This window comes from Sinohyriopsis cumingii, chromosome 3 (genome assembly GCF_028554795.1).
Source record: "Sinohyriopsis cumingii isolate HCF-2022 chromosome 3, ASM2855479v2, whole genome shotgun sequence".
NCBI classification, from domain to species: Eukaryota; Metazoa; Mollusca; class Bivalvia; order Unionida; family Unionidae; genus Sinohyriopsis; species Sinohyriopsis cumingii.
Genome location: NC_142963.1, coordinates 29142681 through 29166353, shown reverse-complemented (window position 1 = coordinate 29166353; position 23673 = coordinate 29142681). Strand labels below are relative to the sequence as shown.

At 35.5% G+C, this 23673-nt stretch overlaps 1 protein-coding gene across 6 annotated transcripts in view; it reads left to right on the top strand.

The window, feature by feature from the left end:
* Window positions 1-22197, top strand: part of LOC149802607 (putative ATP-dependent RNA helicase DDX5) — a 59221-nt gene extending 37024 nt beyond the window's left edge. Inside the window, exons 10-14 of one of the 6 annotated variants that reach the window (XM_089951903.1) lie at window positions 7665-7726; window positions 8143-8202; window positions 15776-16009; window positions 16409-16507; window positions 19499-22197. In XM_089951903.1, the coding sequence (XP_089808029.1) occupies window positions 7665-7726; window positions 8143-8202; window positions 15776-16009; window positions 16409-16507; window positions 19499-20190 (1147 nt within the window). In that variant the 3' untranslated portion in view covers window positions 20191-22197. Of the gene's footprint in view, window positions 1-7664; window positions 7727-8142; window positions 8203-15775; window positions 16010-16408; window positions 16649-19495 lie in introns of all 6 variants that reach the window. The other 5 variants (XM_089951902.1, XM_089951901.1, XM_089951900.1 and 2 more) reach the window with 5 other exon arrangements.
* The last annotated feature ends 1476 nt before the right edge of the window (window positions 22198-23673 follow it).

The window sequence follows — 23673 nt, the reverse complement described above, 5'->3', positions numbered from 1 at the left end:
TTAATTTCAGATTTAGGACAGTTAAAGAAGGCGATTTGTAGAAATTAATACAACTATTTTTATGTTACAGGATGAAGTTTCTCCATCAGATACGATACCTGATCACATTAACATTTGGAAATTACTCTCTGCTACCAACAAATACAGACCTCCTGAAAGACAAAATACAGCTTTCACACTATACACCATGCCATGGGAAATAGCTCTTAAGATTAACTCCCCTTGTTCCTGCTGGGTTGCCACCTTTATTCTTGATCATTAGCAATTTAAACCTTTGCTTGCAACTGTGAGCAGTACCTCTGAAGAAGCCTTTGCAATTCATTGTTAACTTTGACTATTGAATATTTATTTTTATTGGTGTAGTAGTTGTAAGGGTGATGTACCTGAGAAGCACAAAATGTTCTCTTTCATACGCGTGTGCTTTGTCAAATTTCTCCCTACTATATCTATCATCTCTTGTAGTTTTTCAGCTAGTAAAAATGGCCAGAAGTGAGTGCGTGTGTGTGATCTGGATTTTTAATGTAGCATTAAAAAAATTTCAGTCCTATTTCTACAATGTCTGCAGTGTGACATTTTATAGTGATGTCTAGCACTGAGGCATCATGCCGCAGACATGTAGCATGATGTCCCAGCCAGTCACATTATCCTGACACCAGGCCGACCAGTCCTAACACCAACCTCTTAATGCTGAGTGCCAAGCGAGGCATCTGTTAGTACCATTTTTTTGTAAGTCTTTGGTTTGACTTGGCCGGGGATCGAACCCACGACCTACCGCATATGAGGCAGACGCTCTAACCACTAGGCCACCGGAGTGGTCCCAGAAGTGAGCATACCTGGATATTAGTAAACACTATTGCCAATGTAGTTGATAGGGCATCTCACCACATGATAGCGAATGCCTTAGTGGCCCCTTTTAACCTTGAATTGACAAAAAGAAATCTCAAAAATCCACCATTTGGCAGCTCTTCAGTTCTCTCTTTCTGTTTGGGGTGGAATAGAGTAGGTGAGAATGCTGGTGCCACAGGCGAGTTGCCCTATGACTCGGGGAGCATAATGGAAAGGATGATTAGTGACAGAGTGCAGGGGTAAGTCTCAAAATTGCATCCTTTTTGTGGCCAGATGAGTTGTAGGCAGCCATATGCCACTAACATGCACAAGCAGGCAGGAGTGTGTGGTGTGGTGGAGAGAGAAAAACAAGGCTTTTCCTCCCTCAAGCCTCTCGCCATCTGTGAGAAAAGCTTACCATTCATCCTGCCTGTCGATAGCCCTTCTGTTGTCACCAGACTCGTTTTGCCAGGCTTAGATCATCCTAGTTCCAACAAATGAACACATGATTATGTGTTTTGGAAGGGTTTCCGGATCTCATTCATCCAGCAGTTCCACTTTTGTCCTTGTCATGATGGGGATCCAACTGTTTCCAACAAAAGTGGATGAGAAGGAGATTTTGCTCTGTGAGTGGTGAAAGTAGTCTGAGAACTGGACTTAATGGGTTTATATTCTAGACTTTTTCTGGTTGCAAAATCCAATGGGAAATTTAAACCTGTCGTAGACTTAAGCAGACTTTTTCAGCTTATTACTACCCTGTTGTTCAGGATGGAGATTAGTGACATGGTGATTATGTGATGAGTCTTTGCCCGTCACATTCATATTTCCATATATTCTATTTATATGGTATCATGCAAACCATATTTGCTTCACCTGCCATTGGGTATTGTACCAATTCTGCACCTTCCATTAGGCCTTAGTCTTGGCCATTGGGCCTTCACCAAGTTGTTGGACTGCATCGTGCGTTCAGCACATCATCTATGGTGACAGTGGCATACCTGGACAGTATACTGCAAAATCCTTTGCTGAATTCTCTTTTGGTTCCAGTTATGAGCAATCTTTTCATTTACCGTTCAGGGTGGATAGTGTGGAGAAGTTGGATTGTGTCCATTCTGAGCATTTTGTTTAGGTATGGAGTTTTTTGCTTGTATTGACCAGGTTTGTCTTCCTTCCATATGCATCAACAGTATTGTTCATGCATTGGTGAAGGTGTCCATATCTTTTTTGAGTTTCTTCACCCCCATGGCTTCTCAATGCAGCTTTTAACTAGTTGTACTTAAACCGCCTTTACATGCATCCTCTGCAGATGGATCTTCTCACTCAGTCTAGAAACGCCACAACTGGAAATTACAATTTATTCAGATGTAAGTTTATCATTTCTGGACTTTGTTAGCAGCAAAGTGGACACTGCAAGACAAAGCTCTTCACATCAGTCTCTTGGCAACTAAGACTCTTTTCAAGGCCTTCCATGCTTGAGAATTTGCTAAACATTTTGCACCTTTGTGTGGCAACATCTCAATTGATGTATACAATATTGTATAATCATCCAAGTTGGACACATCCTGGGCAGCTTCATTGTTATGGCTGATTCATTATCAGAGACAGGCAACTACTTAATATCTAGTGGCCTCTCCAGCCACCCATCTTACACTGAGTCTTCACCCTATGGGGGCCAACTGATGTGAGACCTATCCATGATAGATGCTACCAGGGTCCTTGATCGCATGACTCGCACAAAAGTTGTACAAAAGTTCACACGTAGAAAATGGTGATGTACAAGTTACACATATGAAAATGTACTCCGTGGAGTATACAAATTTATTCCGACATTCACCCTTAAAGTGCTCGTCATGACAAATCAAACCGGTAGAAATATTATAGTGCTTGTTGCAATGTGTCTCGTTTAGTGACTGTTTACACATCTTGTTGGTGCATTGGGCCCCTTAACAAGCATTGTGTCATAGTTTGAACCTTGTATCAAGGAAGTTTTACAAGTGCATGTTTATAATAATGGCTGTCTTGAAGACCCAAAATGGCCGATTCCAAAAGTGCTTCTTCAGATGGTGATTTCATTCAGCAAATACTGGCTATTCATAGTGATGGAGGCAATTTATTTTTAAAGTTGGGAATTTATCAGATTATTGGAGCTGGGAAAGTGTTAGGGAGATACAATCGAGTGATTTTGAACCCAAAAATGGTTTTGAGTATGTTGTGTCGTATGTACTGGATGGACAAAGTAGATGACATGCTGGTCAACACCTTATTTTAGTGGTATTTCAAAATTAAAAAGTCAGACAAACAAGCCTAATTAAAATGTTGAGAATTTAAAAGTCAAGTACGATTTTTTTTTTTCTCGTTTCAATCTAGACCTGCAGGCTCATGTGCTACAAAACCATAGAGCCCAAGCATATAGGTTAAGATAATTTTAATAAGAATCGTAAAATTATACATAATTGCTCTGTACCCACACTCCATCCTAAATGCCCAAATGTGAAAAATGGGGTTGGAATATTCGGATGAAACCCAGGTTAGAAAAATTTCAAATCTCAGAGCTGAACTTTGGTGGAAAACTTTTACACAGTGACATGTAGATTGAAGCATTGGTTTCAGATCTTAAATAGAATGCAGGTGAAATGGGAAGTTGTTGTCCCTTTTATTGTATATTAAGAAACGATAGAGCCTATGTATCAATACAGGTTTGGGATTGGTTTATTAAGCTACAGGAAAACAAGTTGATTTTACAGAAAATTCAGCTCTTGTTTATACAAAAATATATAATTTGGAAGACCTTTTGTCAGAATTTAAATCAACCCTTTTGTAAATGTCCTTAAATGATGAAAGTTTTAACCAAATCATTTTAAGGAGTTTATGTTGGTTGTAAAATTTTATTTGGGATTTTATTGGCACACATAAATTAAGGGGTAAACTTATTTTGTTACAAGATAAGATTCTAATACTTTGCAGTTGTTGGGGGTTTATTCATACTGTGATAGGAAATGTTTACTTTGTATAAGACGCACATATATTGCTCTAGAATTCTTTAGAATTAAAGGTTTGAAAGGAAACAAAATAATTTATGCTTATTATATTGTTTCCATTTAGCAACATAATGCATGTCAGCAAAGTAAATTTTGATTTTGTGTTCTGTACATTGAACTGGCTTTATATGCCAATTTGTAGGAATATAGTCAGATTCATTTTGTGTGAGTCATTTTGTGGTTTTGTGCATGATCATCTTTTCTGGCAAATATGTTTTGGAGAGTTTTGAAAGAGAAACATCTTCAGATTCGGAAAATGCATGTTTTATAATCCATAATGTTCTTTAATTCCATTCAGTAATGGACATAATTAACCTTGAAAAAATTAAGTTCTTCCTGGAAAAAACCAGGAAAAGTCCTGGAAATTTATTTTTAGAAAAGCATGGGAACCATAGCAAGCAGATTATTTGAAAATCTTGATATAATTGAATAATATTAGAGATGTAAAATATTAGACATGCTAAACAGTTAAAAGAAAGAAATGGTCTTGCCTTGAATTCCTGGAAATTCTTTTCATCCAGTAGAGTGTCAGTCCTTTCAAGGGACACTTGTCCAGGGCTGATTTGATTGGGTAAGTATTTTCAGAAAAAACATTTACCAAAAATGTTCCTATCTGTTGGTTTCTGCTTCAAATATACTTGTTAACTTGATCAATCAGACCAGAATACCTTAAGAGATTGCCTGTTGTTTATCATTTGTCGCCCATTATTTGGCATCTCTCTCTCCATTAGTGCTAGTTTCTTAACACCTGTTTGGAGGATTGCAATGAAACTTCACAAACACATTCAACCCAAGGTGTAGTTGGTACTTATTGAAAATGGTGTTGCTTAGACATCACTATGGATGCCACAGCAACGATCTTGAAAATCTTGTTATTGCTACTTTTCATGAATGGATGAGCTACATTGGGGGATTTTACTAAAAGATTTCTTATGATGTCTGGTTGGCACTAAATGAAAATTGTTCCTGTCTGACATACGATACGATCACCACAGCAACCATGTTGAAAATCTTGTTGTTGTTGATGCTTCTTCTACACAGAAAGTCCAGATTGATTGGGGTTTTCACTGCTGAGACAGTCAATATGGTCACTATAGTGACTATCTTGAAGATCTTGTTGTCACTTATTGGATAGTCTTATCAGCATGGGTTTTCACTTAGACTTGAGATGTCAATCTGGACCTAAATGAAAATGGTTCCAATCTGACATCAGTATGACAATGTTTTGTTAGTTCCACTCTTGATGAACAGAGGGTCTTATCAACATGGGGTTTTCACCAAAGACTGTTTATCTAGCTGGTCCTGAATTTTAAAAAAATTTTGCTGATCTTAACCTGAAATATGGCTGCTAGTGAACATCTTAAAATCTGGTCGTTAAAACTCCTGAATGAAAGGTCATATCAACATGAGGTTTTGACCAAGTCTTTTAATGGTGCCTAGTTTGTCTTTCTTATGATCTTGCATGCTGCAGTTGCTACTTTGAAAATCTCATCCCAATGGAATATCACCATAGATTTGAACATGCTGCAATTAACAAGAAGGTCCTTGATTGCTTGAAATTGTTTTCTGACAATAGAGCATTGATCTCATTCTAGAGACTCTTGTCTTTGATCAATGATACATTCAGAACCTTTTATGCTTAAAGCAAGTATAATGACCCCCTCCCACAATCTATACATGTATGCAAACTAGTGTTTCCCTGGACTGACAGAGCAGCTGCTATGCACACCTTACTTTTTTAAAAAGCACTTTTGCTATTTATACAATTAGATGAATTAGGAAAGTTGATAAATCTATGGTTGAGCTTTTGAACATGAACCTGCTCAAATGGACTGTTTGGGGGAAATGCAATTTATATGAAAAAACTACTGGATCCAATATTTTAAGGATTTGTTTATTTTTAACTATCATTAGTGTTACTGGTCATAGACCAAAAGAGCTTATGGGATTATTCTTGTACTACTTGGAGGATTGCCCTGAAACATTACACAAACACATTTATCCCATGTTGTACTTGCTCCTAAATGAAAATGGAGCTGCTCAGGCATCCATTACAGCAACCACTGCAGTAATCTTGAAAATCTTGTTCTTATGATGTCTAGTTGGTCCTGAATGAAAATGGTGCTGCTGAAACATTCAAAATTGCTGCCATAGTGGCCATCTGGAAAATCTTGATATCACTAGTCCTGTCATATGAGCATGTGATTTTCACCAAATAATTATTCCTGTGTAATTGGTTGTAAATGAAAGTGGTACCAGGTCTGATATCCAATATGTCCATCATGGCAGCCCTCATGAAAATCTTATGTTTCAAAAACAGTAATATGACCATAGTTTTCTGTGGGAAGATGTGATGTTGGTTATAAATGACAATTGTGTTAATCTAACATTCATTGCAGCAAAATTAAAAAATTTGGATTTGTCTGAAGAATGAAGATATCTGAAGATGGCTAACACTTGGCACTTAAAAGAAAGACATGCCGTATTTACCGTTTATGTTGGGACACCATAAATTAATTTTGAAAGCAATTTATGTGTGCACTGTATGTTCTGGGACACATCAGGTTTTTTTCTTTTCTTTTTTTAGTTGTGAGACACCTTTTAAATCATTTGAAAATTACATGTTGGAAAATGCACTCCAACTGAAACTTTATTTTTAAAAATTAAAACCATGTACTTGAGATGAAACTCTAATCCACTGCAGCAGCATCTCATCATTAGAACCCTTCTGCACACGTACAATTCATTTTTTTGGTGCATGACTACTTACTTTAGCTTTCTTATGCCATGAAAATTTACCATCAGAGGCAACACATCATCAGAAGCTGGAACTGCAAGGACTAAATTCAGATTTTTACAAATCTGCATCTGTCGTGCTAATTTTAACATTTTTTGACCCCCATTTTGTCAGTCTGTCCTGGCCTCTATTTGCTTGGTATCTGTAGTTAATACAAATGGGCATTGATGTTTGTGGGTAAATAGTATACAAAGCAATAACTTGCTTTAATGATATTTTTGTAACCCGTGCTAGCGAAAAGATTGTTACGTTCATGCAAGTTAAATGTATTTTCAAATAGTTCTATTTATGATAATACTGTCATATAGTTGACCTGGATATAATTCATTCTTGGTTATTTTCCACTTATCACCATGTCATGCGTGAATGGCAGTTGTCTTCAATCAATTGGTTGATTATTTCCCTCTTATTTGCGATTTTGTTGGATCCAGTTTTCAGTTGGATAACAGATGAAAACCTTTGACTACAACCAAATACGGTTTGTTTTTCAATGATTGTGTCAATAAACAATCCATGTGTTATTGGACATAAGCTATACATGCTACAATATGGAAGACTACGCTACGAACATGGAGTTCGTGTAAATATTTTATTTTTTAATGCTCATGATGAAAAAAAAAAAGAATAAATGATAACAAATCAAGGTTGATTCTTTCTTTTTATTATCAGATAAGTGTTTCATCTATTTCATTGCATCATGTCCCAATATATACGGTAAATACTGAAGTCTGGTCTTGATTTCCTGAAGTTCTTTTCAATTAGTAGAGCATCAGTCCTCTTTTGAGGGACTCTTGTATTTTATTTTACGTTAATGACAGCATTTTATCATCTTAACCTTTTATCGTGTAGTTCTTATACACATGAACACTTGAATCATGAACACTTGAATGCAGCTGAGACACCACATTCCACAAAACATGTTGCTATGAAGCTTTCTATTTGATTACCAGGAAAACTTTTTTTTATATCTTTTAGACATATATTTTCCTACATTTATTCAATAGGTGGCCCGTCTTGTGTATTCATGGTGACAAATCTCAGCCAGAGAGAGATTGGGTTCTTGCAGGTGAGAATTTTCACAAATATAAAATTACTGTTTAAAGTCCAAACTGATTTTACACAAAATAAGAACTAGAATTCAACATGTTACATTAAGATTCAACTATTTAGATATTCAACACTAAATCATTAATTAAAAGTCTAACAAGTGAAGGTTTATCATGTATTAATTAAAGAATAATTCACCTTGAGAGAAATTTTAAGGATATAAATAGGTGTTTGTCCTGTTTATTTAGAAGTTGTGCTGCTCTGATTGGCGGCCTTGGTATAAGACTTTACTCCCAATTAACCTTCATGTGTTTTGTGCAACATAACTCCAAAACCAAACTGTTCAATTTACCAGATAGTTTAGTCTTTTAAGTTGTTCTAGATGTATAGGATGGGAATGTATTCTGATAAAGAAAGCCACTCTTCTTTTCACAGAATTCCGGAATGGAAAATGCCCAATTCTGATTGCCACTGATGTAGCATCTCGAGGTTTAGGTTTGTATAAACTTGAATCTGGGTTGACTATTACTAGGGTGAGTAGGTTGGGAGAGTAGAAAAGGATTCACACAATGTGTAAATGTCATGACATTTAGTATTAAAGGGAGAATTTGATTATCTAGCTAAATATTGATCATACAAAACACCAGTAAAGTGTCTGATGTATTAATAAGTCCTCTTCATTTAAATATGCATACAGATTTGCTGTATGCATTGTATGTTTGATATCCAGTTATTTTAACTTTTGTTTCTTGGCGGTGTTGAAGAATTAGATACTGTCATGAGATAATTATCATCTAGAAATTATTTAAATAAGCCTCAAACTTTTACATGATGTATTTGAATTAAACCTTGTCTTGAAATAGTATCTATCAGTACATGTAAAGTTTATGAAGTACTTTTGGGAAGATTAGTTAGAATTGTACATACTGTAGATTTGTTTCTCTTTACAGGTGGATTTGCTCTCCTTTCAGCTAATAATATAAGATTGAACTGTTTCATTTCACTGATATGTCATTGCCAATATTTGCACGATATTAACTTGTTTCATTTTTTTTGTTACTAGCTTGATATAGACAGCTTGAATGCGGCAGGCTATACCGGCATGACCAACTGGGTAACTAAGAGAGGGAGACCTATTTTGTAATTGATTGAATGCCGCAGCTAGCAAGGAGCTGCGATGATATCAAATAGGTGGTCCTTATTACCTGCCCTCTATGTAAACTTGCACTGTAAGTATGCATTGAAGAGGGACTCCGCTTAAGATGGTGGTGCACAACTTTAATGAATCGTGTAAACAAACAAGAAAGGGAAAATAACATGGAAAAATGTTGCATGACAAAATCATAATTTACTGATTTGATGATTAATAATTGAGTTTATTGAGGTCGATAAAATTTTTCAAGTACTTAACCCCATTGAGTAAAATTATATGCATTATATGCCTCAGTAAAACCATGTCTTGATTATTTCTGAATCATGTATACTTGTTGAATCTTGCTGTATAATGGCAAGGTCTTTGCAGACTGTACATACTTTTCTTGTTTATTTTTGACAAAGATTATTTTTTCTTTGATCCCTGAGCAACATTTTGAACATGGGCTTACTGTTGAATAGAGATCTTGTGAGTGGCACCTAGTACCAGGAAGTATGTATGAAAGGTGTTCCAAACTTTATATAGAGTATGTGCAAAAATATTGGATGATTTGACACCCAATATGCCATTAATATGAAAGGCGTTCCAAACTATATAGAGTATGTGCAAAAATATTGGATGATTTGACACCCAATATGCCATTAATTTGTAAGTTTAATGGGTTGCTTTCCAGACTTGTACAGTCTCAACCCATCATGAGAACAAAGAAGTTTTCATTTGAGTTGAGGCATGGGACATAAATTATTACAGAATTGTCAAACTTGGAGATGTCCTTGGTAGACTTATAAATTGGCTTGTAAAGGTACTAGAAAATGATCTGCACATTTCTTCATTTTCTAAACTTGACTAAAAGAGTGATGTGAGTGTTATCCAGGAAAAATGGTCAAAATTATAATGTTGACAGGGCCATGAGTGGCAGAGTGGTCTAAAGCGCTCACTGTTATGGATCACTACCATCTCACCCCTATCTGCATGGGTTAAAGTCTCAGGCTCAAACAATATGGATACGTGAGAAAGCTTGCCATTGGCTTCTCATGGGTCAGTGGTTCTTTCCAGGGTTTTCCTGGGTTATTCCTCCACTGTTTATACTGGCTGCCATGTATAGCCTATCTTATGCTGAAAAATGGTGTTAAACTCTAGAACAACAACAGTGACGATGTTGGCTTGGTTGCACATTACTGCTTAAATTTAACTTAATAAACTTGAAGAATAGTTCCTTGTTGGCTGGAAAAAAATAGTGTCAGGTTTTTTTTGGCTTGATGGTTTTGAGCACTTGCCATAAGGCAGGGAATATTATGTTGTGGCCAGGACTGGATTTAGGTTCTGAGTGGCCATAGATTAATAGTTCTGTTTCTCAGCAGTTACTTTAATGTGGATTGAAAGGCCTACAAAATCTGAAGGCTTAAGGCTATAGCCTTATTAGCCGAAGGGTTAATTTGGTCACAGTCGTGATGTCTATCCATCTGTCTGTCTTACCAATTTTCTTTCTGCTCAGTAATTTGATTTGAAGGTCAAAAGGTCTAGGTCAGTTTGACAGTAAATTGTCAATTTGACAGGAAATTGTTTCTGCACCGTAACTATAGTGCATCCTATACATAAACCAAACTAGCTCATGCTTGGAATAAGGAAGAAATCCGGAGTTCACTGGTCAAAAGGTCAGTAACTGAGAAAAAGGAAAAAAATTCCTTTGCACGTTTACATCATTTGTATGTCATGTACCTTGTCCAGAGTTAATGATGTGATTGCACATTAGTTATGGAAGAGGTCTGTTGATTGAGGTCGGGGTCAAAAGGTCAAAGGCTGGTAATTGTTGCTCAAGGAAATATGGGTTGTGTAGAATAACATTTGTTCTAGATTAAGTCCTTGTCCAAATGTTGGATGGCTTACTGTTTGAGTAATTTAGAAAACCTTTAGAATTGGGAGTCTAAAGGTTGGGTTATGGTTAATGTATATCTGATCCGAAAATAATGGTATCTGCACAGCAGGTGCAGACCTTGACCAAAGGTCGATGTTAGACCTGTTGGTCAGTAATCTCCAGAATTAACCATGGCCCTACTAGTTCTATAGAGGTCTGTCATATACAGGGCTGGTGTATAATTTGCTGTTCATGGTACTCTTGTTAAATTCTTTGAATAAAATGAGATTTTGAAAGAGTTGTTTTATACTTTTCTTGAAAGTTTGTAAATTTTTTGTTACATATTTCCATTTATTTTATAAGGAAATGCACATGCATTATTATATGTTCAGTAATATGTTTTGTAAAGTTCTTTAAACTTTATATTTTTGTGACCTCATTCTCGTAAGAACTCAAATCAGTAAATGCATACACAGTTCATCATTAGTAGGGGAGGGGTGATACAAAGTCCCTTATGACATGTACTGCAAGACCACCTACTTTAGTTTTTGCAATCTCTCCTGGTTGTAAGATCAGGTGAACTTGTGGTATGCCCTGCAGCCATCATGTTCTGTGTGCCTGTCAGTAATTAATATTTTAAACTTGTTAAAAAAATGACTACCAATTTTGACCAAATTTAGCAGAGAGCATCCTGACATAGATGGGTTCTTAAATTTGTTCATTTGATGCAGATTAAACATGATATGTAGCCACCATAATAAAAACAAAATATGAAAATATTTAAACAGCTACTTATCAAAGAATACTTCACAGAATTTGAGCAAAACTAACAGCATGTAGACCTTTAAAGTTTATACAGATGATGCTGATCCACCTTCAGATATGGGTGCCATTATTAAAAAACAGCTATTATTCATTAGCAATTTCTATTTTCAACTTTTGCTATTAAAAAACAAACTTGGTACAAAACCTTCTGGCAGAAGGCCATCAAAATTGGTACAAATTATGATTATAAGCCATTAGATACGATTGCCATTAAAAATAATAAAAAAAATGAGAAATTCTCCAAAATCAAGGACCAATTTTTGATCATAGTTGATGCATAGAATCATGGCAAATCTGCCTTTTAAAATTCATACAATTGTTGCTGATCCATCATCAAATATGACCACTGTTACTAAAAAATACATTAAACTTTCAATGACTTCACTGTAGCTGAATAGGATTTGACCAAAAATGATGGCATTCTGGCATGAAGATATATCAGATTTGTACAGGTGATGATGGTCTACCATTACATATGGCCAAAGTTACTTGTTTCAGAATTTAAAAAAATGAAAAAATTAATATGATCAAATTGTACAGAATGCATTCTGGTATTAAGGGCTGTCACAGAAACACAAATGGTGGTGATTTGCTGTTAGGCAAGGCCAATGTTGCTGATAATTGGAAAATCATTCAAATTGCCTTTTTTCAAAAGCTCTGACAGAATTTCACCAAATGTTTACAGAAAGTACTGGCAATGAAGGGCTTTTAAGTTTGCACGAAGAATAGTAATCTATTATATTGCTTCTGTTAGTGAAAATAGATAAAAGCTTTAGCAACTTCTTTTTAAAGGTACATAATAATCTGATAAAATTTGACAAAAAGCATCCTAGTTTGAAGGCCTTTCAGGTTATTACAAAAGCAATGATCTTTTATTAATGTGGCTGACATTACTAAAAATTAAAAAATGTTTCCACAACTTTCTCTAAAAATGCAGAAAGGAATTTGACCAACTTAGGCATAAAGCATGCTGGTCTTTAGTAATGGACATGTGAGAAAATAAAACTGGATGAAGACACAAATATTAGAGAAACTGAATCAGTAGTTCTCATACTTAATGCAGTCAGTAGCATTGGAAGATGTTTTAAAATGTCCTATTGACCTAGATTAGCCAACTGTTCTTGCATATGGCATATTAAGCAGATGTCATCCAGGTGAGCGATCTCAGGGGGCCTTTTGGGCTTCTTGTTGAGTGGACATGCAGTTTTTTACAACAAAACACCATTGAAATGGATCCATACCTTGCCACCCTCCCTCAATGTGTCAAAAATATGGTGTCATGTCGGAGAAACGCCTGCCTCAGGAGAGAAACTGTCGGATATCTTACCATAGTACTCTGGATGTTGTTACATCTGCTGAGTTGGGAAAATGATCAAGGACTGCTTTCTCCATGGATGTGTATCCTAGAATGTAACAAGTTTGAGAATAAAACCGGAATAGGAAAAACAAAAGGAAATGAACCTGGAAAATATTTTCCTGATTATGTGCCTTAACTTGTTAAGTCGTGGACAGTTACACACCAAAATGAAAAGCAGTCGGAAATGCCACTCAGTATGTACCGAAAATGCATGCTCCCTAAATTTAGTTACATAGGTATTGAAAATGGGCCTGGGAAGCTTCTATATGTAGATGATGAAACTATTTTGTAAATATATATTACATGCCTTTTTGTATGGTTAGTATTCACATGTTCCAACTTCTGGATTGGAAGGTAAGTCTTCGAGATGCAGAACATATTATCCAAGAACACTTTTGCAATATGTGCACTGCCATTGCTGTTGAAGGCTTAGTTTCAGTCATGTGACAAGTTTAAACTGTTTTGACTCACCTGGCCAGAGGGTAAAGGTACCTTGTAGTATGATTCTCAGGAGTTTAAAATTTCACTTGCCCAACTTGAAAATGCTGCTCAAAAATTTCCAGCAGTAGAATAATTGTCCAACCTGGCAAGCTCTGATTCAGGGCTGACCCATGTTACATTTTCATTGGAAAGATATTCTACTGAGAATATTGCCAACTTTGTTAATTGAAGTCCATATGTCTGTTATAATAATTTTCGTGTCCATATTGGCTACCTGGCAGCCATCTTGAAATGTGTTATCACGACTCCAGAATTAATGGTCATATCAATACAGGGCTTTTGTCCAAATATGTTTTTTAAATTTATATACATGTGTTAAAGGAAAACGGTTCCCTGCACAGTAAATATACTGAAAATCTTTTCACTAATTCTCCTGAATGGGTGGTCATATTAGCAGGGACTTTATACCAAAATACTGTGCTGATTAGTATGTAATGGAAATGATTACAATCTTACATCAGCATGACTGCCACATGAGCTAATTTGAAAAATCTTGTCTTTAAAGAATATTGGATAAGATTTCAACACTTGGTTGTTAAAAGGAAAAATGTGCTCAGTTCCTGGAAATTCATTTTGGACAGCAAAAACACTGGTCCTTTCAGTACACTTTTATCATCAGAATATAGAAGAAAATGGTAAAATCAGCATGATGTAAAGTTAATGATTAGCTGACAAAGGATGTTTTTTTATGATCCTATGTAAGCCTGCTGACTATATTGGTCAACTGTTGTACAAGTCGGGTGACAACAGGCACACTGTGGCCCATTGTTGATAGATTCCCATGAAACTTTGTAAATATTATTTGTCGTCAACTGAAGATGTGCACATCAAATCATTTTGCTTCTGCAGTTTTTACTGTTCTTGCAGTGAATGCAGTGCAAGACAGAATCTTGTAAACACAGAACATCATGCGTTTCTTTTTAGCTCTACTGGTCATTGACTCTAAGAGCATATGGGATCAATTCATGGTAACAAAGCTTGTTATTGCCACTCATGAACAGCTTTGAGGATTGCCTTAAAACTAGACACATTCATCCCATTGTCTAGTTGTCCATAAATGACTTGCAGCTAGATGCACTTTATGACAAAATGTTGTGAATGCAGCTACTCATGCAGTTTTTAATGGACAGCTATATATATATATATATATATATATATATATATGTTGTGGTCGATTTTCACAAGTGTTCTGCTCTACAGACTTCATTGTGTGGTAGAGTGGAATGCAAGAGAAGCAAGCATATATTTATGTGAGCAAGTTGTGCACTGTTCCTGAAGTTTTCCATTTGTTTTGATGAAGTTCACACAGGCACTTTGCTATTTGCAACAAGTTTAATTTAAGCCTGCATATCTTGACAAATCATCAGGATCTTTAATATCTATTAGTCCATAATCTCCCAAGTTGCCATGCCCTACAAGTGCCCTTTTTTGCTCTTTGCAACAAGTTTAATTTAAGCCTGCAAATCTTGACCAATCATCAGGGTCATTGAAATCCATTAGTCAATAATCTCCCAAGTTGCCATCCGTACAAGTGCCTTCATAAAGAACTATTAAACACTCTGCATGCATATGTGCCATTGATGGTACTATTGGGTTTTTGATGCATGTTGGAATAGTTGTTTACCACAACCCTGTTCATTATACTTGTACTTTTAGTTTTTGATCTCAAAATTTTTGTTCCCCAACACAGCCAAATGCACAGATTTTCATGAAAATTAAGTTTTTTTCCTTAAACTGTTAATCTGGCAATATACAGTTCGAGTCCAACTTTGCTGGTTGGAATATGCTTGAAATGAGCTGTAGTTGGGACTGGGATAGACTGACTGAAATATTACACTGGAGATTAGGTATGTTGTCATTAAAGAATCATTACAATGAAAGCTTTTCTTCAAACAGCAAAGGCTTGCACGTCTCCATCCTTCGCTTCTCATTCTGCTTCTTTGTTTTGTTTTATAAGAGGTTGATTATCTAGGTAGGTACAAATTGGATATGACAAGGTTGTTATTTGCTTATTGTTGTTATGACATGTTTACCAGTTTCATATTCTTTTTCTTTAATCCAGCTTGAAACTGATGAGCATAGTTGGTAAAAACAACTTTACACAAAAGAAGTAGATTTTCTGTGCATTTTAATTTTTATTTGCCAAATAGGCATTCCTTTCTGTTAGTTAAATTTATGTATTCTGATACCTGAAAGTTCATCTCAAATGTTAATGTGTCAAGTGAATTGTAATGAAAACCCAGGCCTGATTTTGTTATGATCAGTGATAAATATGGGAGTGTGCATTGATGGTGATATGTTTATTGCAGATCAGAATTATTGGCAATTTGGTTACAGTCATGAGCTAACTATTTTCTATGTCTTTTGCCTAATATAGATGTAGAGGACATCAAATTTGTCATCAACTTTGACTACCCCAACTGCTCAGAGGATTATGTGCACAGAATTGGAAGAACAGGGCGTAGCACTCACACGGGAACTGCCTACACTTTTTTTACGCCCAACAACATTAAGCAAGCAAGGGACCTCATTGATGTCTTGAAGGAGGCTAACCAAGTTGTAAATCCAAAATTGGCACAGATGGCAGATGGTGCAAAGTTTCTTGGAAAAGGTACAACTTGACCTTTAGCAGCTCTTCCAATATAATTGGTAGCATTTAGAGTGCTTGCATTACAGTTTTTTTTTTTTTTTTGTTTTTACACTCTTCAGCTTTGTCAGTTCTACAGTAGCTGAATTTTCTTTGACTGTGAAATATGCTGCAAATATTTTCTTTGTCCAGATTTAGTTTTCATTATTACATTAAGCCATATCAAACCGCAATACACGATATATATGACCTTGAATGACATGCAGACACTTTGTAATCTCAAACAGATTTTGGATCTACAGTCAGTTATTTCAGCAAGGTCAGCAGTATCAGTTGTTGTTGAGACATTTTTTTCTTTCTTTCAGTTGATGAGCTGAATATAGTTGTATTTGCACAAGAAACTAACCTGTTGTTCATTTGCAGGTCGCAACAGGTACAGCCGAGGTGGTCATGACCGAGATGATCGATATGGTGGTGATAGAGGGGATCGTTATGGTGGTGATCGTTTTGGTCGAGGACGAGGTAACAGTAGAAGTGGACGAGACAGCAGAGGTGGGATAGGATCTGACAGAGACAGCGGCTCTCGTAGTGGATCCAGATTTGGAAAACCCTCGGGTTCCTCTGACTATGGAAGTGGAGAAATGCATGGTCAAGCAGCACAAGGTTATTGTGGTGTCTTAACCTGATTTGATTCACAGCCATAGGGAAATCTGGCCAGTGGTGTTGAAACTTTGAGGACAATCCTTGAACATCAAAAATTTAAGTTCCCCAAATCTGATGTAAATTCATGTTATTGGGATCTTGAAAGCTAGAAGAAGGCAGTGTTAAAAGAACAACAAAATGCAAGAATTTGTTAATATAAACTTATTTCATTTTGGGTTTTAATGCAAGTTCTGTCCTCAAAGGATTCAAGAATAACTCAGTTCAAGGTCATAGTTCTCTTATAACTTTATAGCCTTCTTCAGGGTTCATACGGTCTTTGAAGGTCTTTGACAGTTTGGGAAAAATGAGTTAGCAATTTCAATGCCTTGAAAGTTTGGGAAAAATTAAGCAGATTACCCTGAGGTCTTTAAAATCTTTCAAAATTGAATTAAACCCAAACATTTTAATTTCTTTCTATAATCGCAAATAAAATTGCCCAAGGTTTTTAGATTCGGAAGTAGTCACATTCCTGGTTTCTATTTTATGATCTCTTTCAGTTACATTTCGTCATAAAACTGTATTGTAGTGTTTTGCATTTGTTTTCTCGTACAAAACTTTTATACTTAATGTTAGCGAAAATAGGTCTTGGAAATCTTTGTTTGTGGTTTTTGAAAGTATTGGAAAAGTCTTTGAATTTATTATTCAAAATTCTGTATGAACCCTGTTCTTACTGATCTTCCTAAGAAATTAACTGCCTAATGTCATGTGGATTAGTCTTGGAATAAAAAATATGTAGCACAGAGTATTATATAAATAATTATTTCCAGAAGGCTGAATGTATGGTAAGAGGTGCATTATAACTGGAGAAAAATAGCATAAAAGAATAATTGCTGTGTACATGCCTTAAGACATACTAGAAAGATTATGAACACTTCTTTTTAATGGAAGTGAAATATGAAGGCTGTTAAGACAATGTATATTATTGTGAATAAAGAGGTAGATATTCTTGCACAAGATAAGGTCCAAATGTTTGGTCATAATTTTGGCTAATGCAATTTATGAGGCACAACAATTATTGAGGATCAAATGTCTCAAAATGCATACATTATCCAACATTCACTCGGTCTTATAAAATGTACTGTTATCTAATGTGATATTGAAATTATGGGGGAGTGGAGAATTAGATGGGTATGAACAACCTAGAAAAGGCCTTACATTTTTTAAACAGTATAGCAGAACAAGTTTAAACAAAAACTTGAGGACAGTCACAAAATATAATACTAAGGTTTGATTTAAGAAGCAATGGAAACAACTGCAGCTGAATTTTTTTCAAAACCACTTCCAAGCACACTTGTACTACTGCCAAATAAATTCCTTGTTTCATTACATTAATCATGTAAGATTAATTGGTATGTATGTATGTATGTATGTATGTAAGCATGTTTTACATATTTTTACCAGATTACATCACGTCTGGTTGTTTGATCTTTTATGGCTGATCAAATTAGATGGTTGTGTGAAAATGTGACAAAAGGTGCTGGACACAATTGATTCTTTCAGGTTTGAAAATACTAACAGACAAGCCAACCCCTGTGATTTATATGCAAGTCTTGTTAAAATTACCTTTAAGGTAATGACTTGCAGAATAATAGTAAAACTGGAGAAGCTTGATAATGGAGGTCGAATCTGGATATTGGCTATTCTTGGTCTTGTAACCAGACTGACTTTACAGGCATACCTCATGCTTTAATCTGCCCACATTTTTATGTACAGTGAATGATTAAGACTTGGCTTACATATAGAAATATTGTCCAACAAACAAAATGGCATCAATGTTGAAAGGGACAATCAGCCTCAGAAATGTTCAAACAATTGGCATAGAAGTATAAAAAGGATTTTCAGATCATTGGGATGAAAAGAGGAGATGCAACCATTATAACAGGTTCATTTATTGGACAGGATGTCTTGATTTGAGTATTATTTATGGTGGAAGAGATGATAATTACTGCCTCCACAAAAATTTGGAAGAAAAAAAAACAAACAAACAAGGATTATGTCAACTTTGCAAGAAGCCAGTGACCTCCATAACATTTGGAACTGCATTTTCTTACCCAGAACTGGAGAACTCTAGATCTGTGTTTACTTTACAAACTTAAGTTGAACTTAATGTTGCCTGTGCATTTAAACTTTTAAAATGCATGCTTTTCAATTTGGCAATAGCAGTAGATAATTTTATTACATTGTACTGAAAAGTGATCTAACTTAAGATAAATTTTGACTGTCCTACAGGGGTCTTCTTATTATTGGTAGGTCTGCAACTGCATCACTTTCTTCATAATGATTTGGATTCTTTTAAACCATGTGCATGAATGCTGTAACCCTATCTATGAATCAATGCATCTTAGGTAGGTTACTATAACTTTAATTATCATACTTGATTGCTTTTGTGTAAACTATATCATGCTGTATATTGCAATAGTCTGGTAAAGAAGACTGAATTTTACTGCTGGTATATATCTGGCCTTTTATGGCATAGATCTTGCCTCAAACTTGGGTCACAGTTTATTGCACATGATGCTCTTCTTGAATGGTTTGTTGAATAAAGTGCCTCGAGCGACTATGCTCATTAGAATTGTCTCTGCTTCATTACCATATGATTCCAAGTGCAAAACAAAAAATCTTTATACTGAGGATTTTGATACAGTAAACACCATTGCATCAGAAAATGGCTTGTGATGTTTTGAAGGTACGTAAAATTCTTAGAACTTGTACAGATAAGAATGCAATCAAGTCCTTGGAGAATTTTAAGTTTTTGGGTGAAAAACAAGTTTAAAGTTTATACTTATATTTTTATTGTTTTCTTGGCAGTAGCATCTGGAAGAGGTGGGTTTAACCAAGGTGGTGTTGGTGGTGCTGGTAGCCTCCAGAAAGGGTTTGGAAACACAACACAGAACTTTGGCAACTCTGCACCAAACAAAGGATTTGGCAATACAGGCAGTCAGCAAAGTAGTTTTGGCAACAAGCCTCAGTTTGGAAACCAGAATTCTGGAGGTCAGCAGAATCCTGGAGGTCAACATTTGGGTTTTAATAACAAACCACAATTTGGTAAACAGAGCACTAGTGATCAGCAAGGTGGCTTTAGCAGTAAGCCTCAGTTTGGCAGCCAGACTACCAGCACTCAGCAGATGGGTTTCAATAAGCCTCCACAGTTTGGAAATCAAGGTGGATATAATAAACAGCAACAGTTTGGAAATCAGAATATGGGCAGCCAGCAAGGTGGTTTTAATAAACCACCTCAGCAGCAATTTGGAAATCAAAAGAGTTACAACAATACCAACTATGGTGCAAGTGGGTCCCAAATGAATGGTTTTGCAGGACAGTCAACAAATATGAATGCAACAGCAGGTGGACAGAAACAGCCACCAATGAAGCCTGTTGCACCGATGAAGCCAAGTGGAAGCACAGGAAATTTGAATGATTTGCAGAAACAGGCTTTGATGTACAGCCAGTGGATGGCTCAAGGCCAGTCGCCAGTTCCTCCTCCACCACCACCAAAAATGTAATTGTGCACATTAAATTTAGTTTCCTAAACTTTGAATGCCGTTGACTGACAGCAGTACAGCAGTGAACTTATTTTCAACTGGTGTTAAATTTGGCATGTGTACAAAATATCCATGAGCACTGTTGAACTATGTATTTGTCACCACATGGTGCAGTTTTAATGACTTGACCGTTTTATTTTGAATATTTTATATAGTTTTGTCTTGACTGGAAATCGTATTTTCATTGTAAATCTTCATTATACTTAATTTTTATGTTCTTATCTTAAATTTCTTCATTCATTTTCATAAGATTTTATTTCATTTTCTCATTGGGTATTCACAAACCTAAATGTAGTAAATACATTTATTCGGACTTCTGTTTGAGGGGAAAGGGTGGGATTACTGTGGTTGAATACATTATAAATAACATTCAGCATCTGTAATTTGCATACAGAAAATTGTTAGCAAACATTTTGCGATCTGGCAGTTCGAGCTTTTGTCAGTAAAATCGTCATGTAGACAGGCACTATCAGACAAATAATTTTAAGCAAAATGAAATTCATGTTGGATAAATATGCAAATGTTTAAAGCTCAAAATCATTTCCTTATTGTTTAACCTATCTGCCCATATTTCTTACTGTTATATTTAGAGAGTAGCGCAAGTCAATGACAGTTGCTCCCGAATTGCTACTTTTTTGTTATTGTCCCAGTTTTCTTTCTCTTTCTTTTCCTTCCTTTCTTTATAAATGTATATAAATATACGGTTGAAATTGTTTTAGGATTATGCTTGTGGAAAGATGTTGCACAAAAACAAGCCTCTGTAAAAGGCCAAAAGTGTTAGAGCTTTATAAAAGAAAATACATCAGCAGTTATTGAATTTTTACAAATCAAACAAGTGACCAGATGAAATAACAAAACTGGCTGTCACATAAAATTCAGACAAGTTAATGTATTTCTGATCAGTAGCATTGATAATTAACCACAACTGGACTTGATTCTTCAAAATATGACTGGCTCGACTTGCACATTTTGATTTTTTAAAATTTTTACTTGTCCAATTCAAAAGGTTTTATCAACATTGATATTCTTCCAGAACAGGCTCATAACTTGATACTTGAGCAAAAGATTTTATGCAACTTTTCACTGATCAGTGTAGACTGCTTCCACATTTGAAAAGGGGAGTTGACTTAATAGTGCATATACTTAAACTCCACAAAATCTTGATTTAAATTGCACGTGGAATTTGATATGTACCGCTTGTCAATTTTCCTTCAGACCAGTTTCATGCAAAACTTGGAAACAGAGAAACGCTAGGCAAAACACACCTGTTTGGTCTTTCTTGAACCATTATGACCTTGTTGGATAGTTTATAAAATTTAATAATAAAGGTATACCTTTTAAAATGTTGCCAGAGAAGAATGGATTGCCAATATGTCTACCTTGCTTTACACTTCTCTGTTGATATAAAAAAATAATTTTGATTATCAAGCTTGCAGCTATCATTTTCAGACTTCATTATGGATTACATAGTCATAGTATTTTTTAAAATTAATGTTGTACACCATATTTCTGTCTCAAATGCACACAAACTACAATTTCCTATACACTGTCATAGATGATGTAAACAAACATGGTGTCATTTTAGCTTGTAGTTTATTGTCCCTTTGAAATTTTGTTATGTTCATACAAGGGTGAACCGTAGAAATTCTAAAAGGCCTGGTTAATCAGACTGATAAAAATTGTATTAGAATCTTAAAAAAGGTAATTATGTATTTGATAACAATGCTGACCAGGGGGTTAAATAATGTTTTTTAAGATGCTGTTTACTTGAAAATCATTGCTAACAGGACCAAGAAAATTGCGATATTTTCTCAAGTTTAAAATGAACTTTGTCAGTAAATGTTTTTTTTATTTAAAAAATGAGTCGTTTGTCATTTTTACCCCATCAAGACTAGTACTCAAAATAGTCAAAAACTAGAAAGTGTTTATGAAACTTGAAAGAAACAATAAAACTCGCCATTTGATTCAGCAGACTTGTTTACTTTTGTTTTGGGTAACATCTATAACATCAAAACTAGATTACTATCATAAAGGCATTAGTGAAAGTTCTCCATCATGTGATGGAAATTCTGCCCTCAGAATGCCCCAACAGGTCGAATCTGTTTGGGGGTGGGTGGGGAGGGGTTTTAGGTGGAGTTACGGTGATTGGAAAATGGGGGGAAAAATCTGTGCTTAGGGGTACTCCATTTTAAACTTGTTGTTTCTGTTGAGAGAGCAAACAAAGATCTTATGGGTATTCAATTCACATGAGGCTAATCGAAAGTGTTCTGCTGAATCACAAAGTTCATACTTTACTCCATAATTTAGTGTCTCTACGGAAACAATGAACAACGGAAATCTGAATAACTTGTTCGTTTTATTCCACTGCTATTTGATCCCTGCATTAGCCTTGTAGGAACTATAGCAGATAGAGGGGGCTGAATTGTTTGAGTGAGACACCTCAGCTGATTCTATACCTCCATGTATTCTGTCAGAGATTTTTTTGTTTAAAAAAATTGTTGCATTACCTGGGATCAATGGTTGTTAGTAAGGGAAATTGGAATTTTGCTGATGCTAGATTTGCAGAAAATAACTACATTTATATTTTCATTTCTCTAGTATAGTACATTTAAAAATGTATAAATGGCTATTTTGTTAAAAAAGCACACTCATCTCCCCCCCTGCCAAGTTGAAACTTCAAAGCTCTACTTCTCCTGACTACAGATCAGCACCATTTTCAAATAGACCAACTACAGATCATACAAAGTCTTTTAGTGAAAATTCCATGTTGATATGACCATCTTTTTGGGAGTGGTAATGATAAGATTTTCAAAATGGCTGCTGCAGTGTCCCTCTTGAATATCCAAGGGTCACCCTTATCAGTTAGAACCAACTAGATCTTAAGGATGAATGTATCCACAAAGTCAAATGTCAATCCTTTATGTTGAGTAACAGTAGTAACAAGACTTGTGCCTAACGATGCTGGATGTCGGACAAAAGGCCATCACACAAGTTCTGGTATTTGACACCCATATATTGGGTAAAATTTTCTTTTATAGGAAACCATCAACAGTACCATGCACAGACTGATTGACATCCCCTATCTATCGATACATTTGAGTGTCACATTTTGTGTTTAATCTTGCTCATGTAGAGATCTAGAAATAAAGAAGACAAGAAATACAAGTGATTGTAGCTGTGCTTGGCATGATACATGACACTTAAGTTGATCGACAGGAAACATTTAATCTGATATTTGTAAATGTAAATCTAAAATGAAAATAGAAGGAGCTACGTTTCTTAATAAATAAATAAACTAAAAAAAAAAGATAAAAAGGTGTCCTTTAAATAGAATAATTTAGGGACACAATTATCCACTTTTGATACAAGTGTACAGTACTTAGAAAAGAAGTAGTTTTATGGAGTCTAATGAAGGCCTTATATTGCTCACCTGGGTAGTTGTAA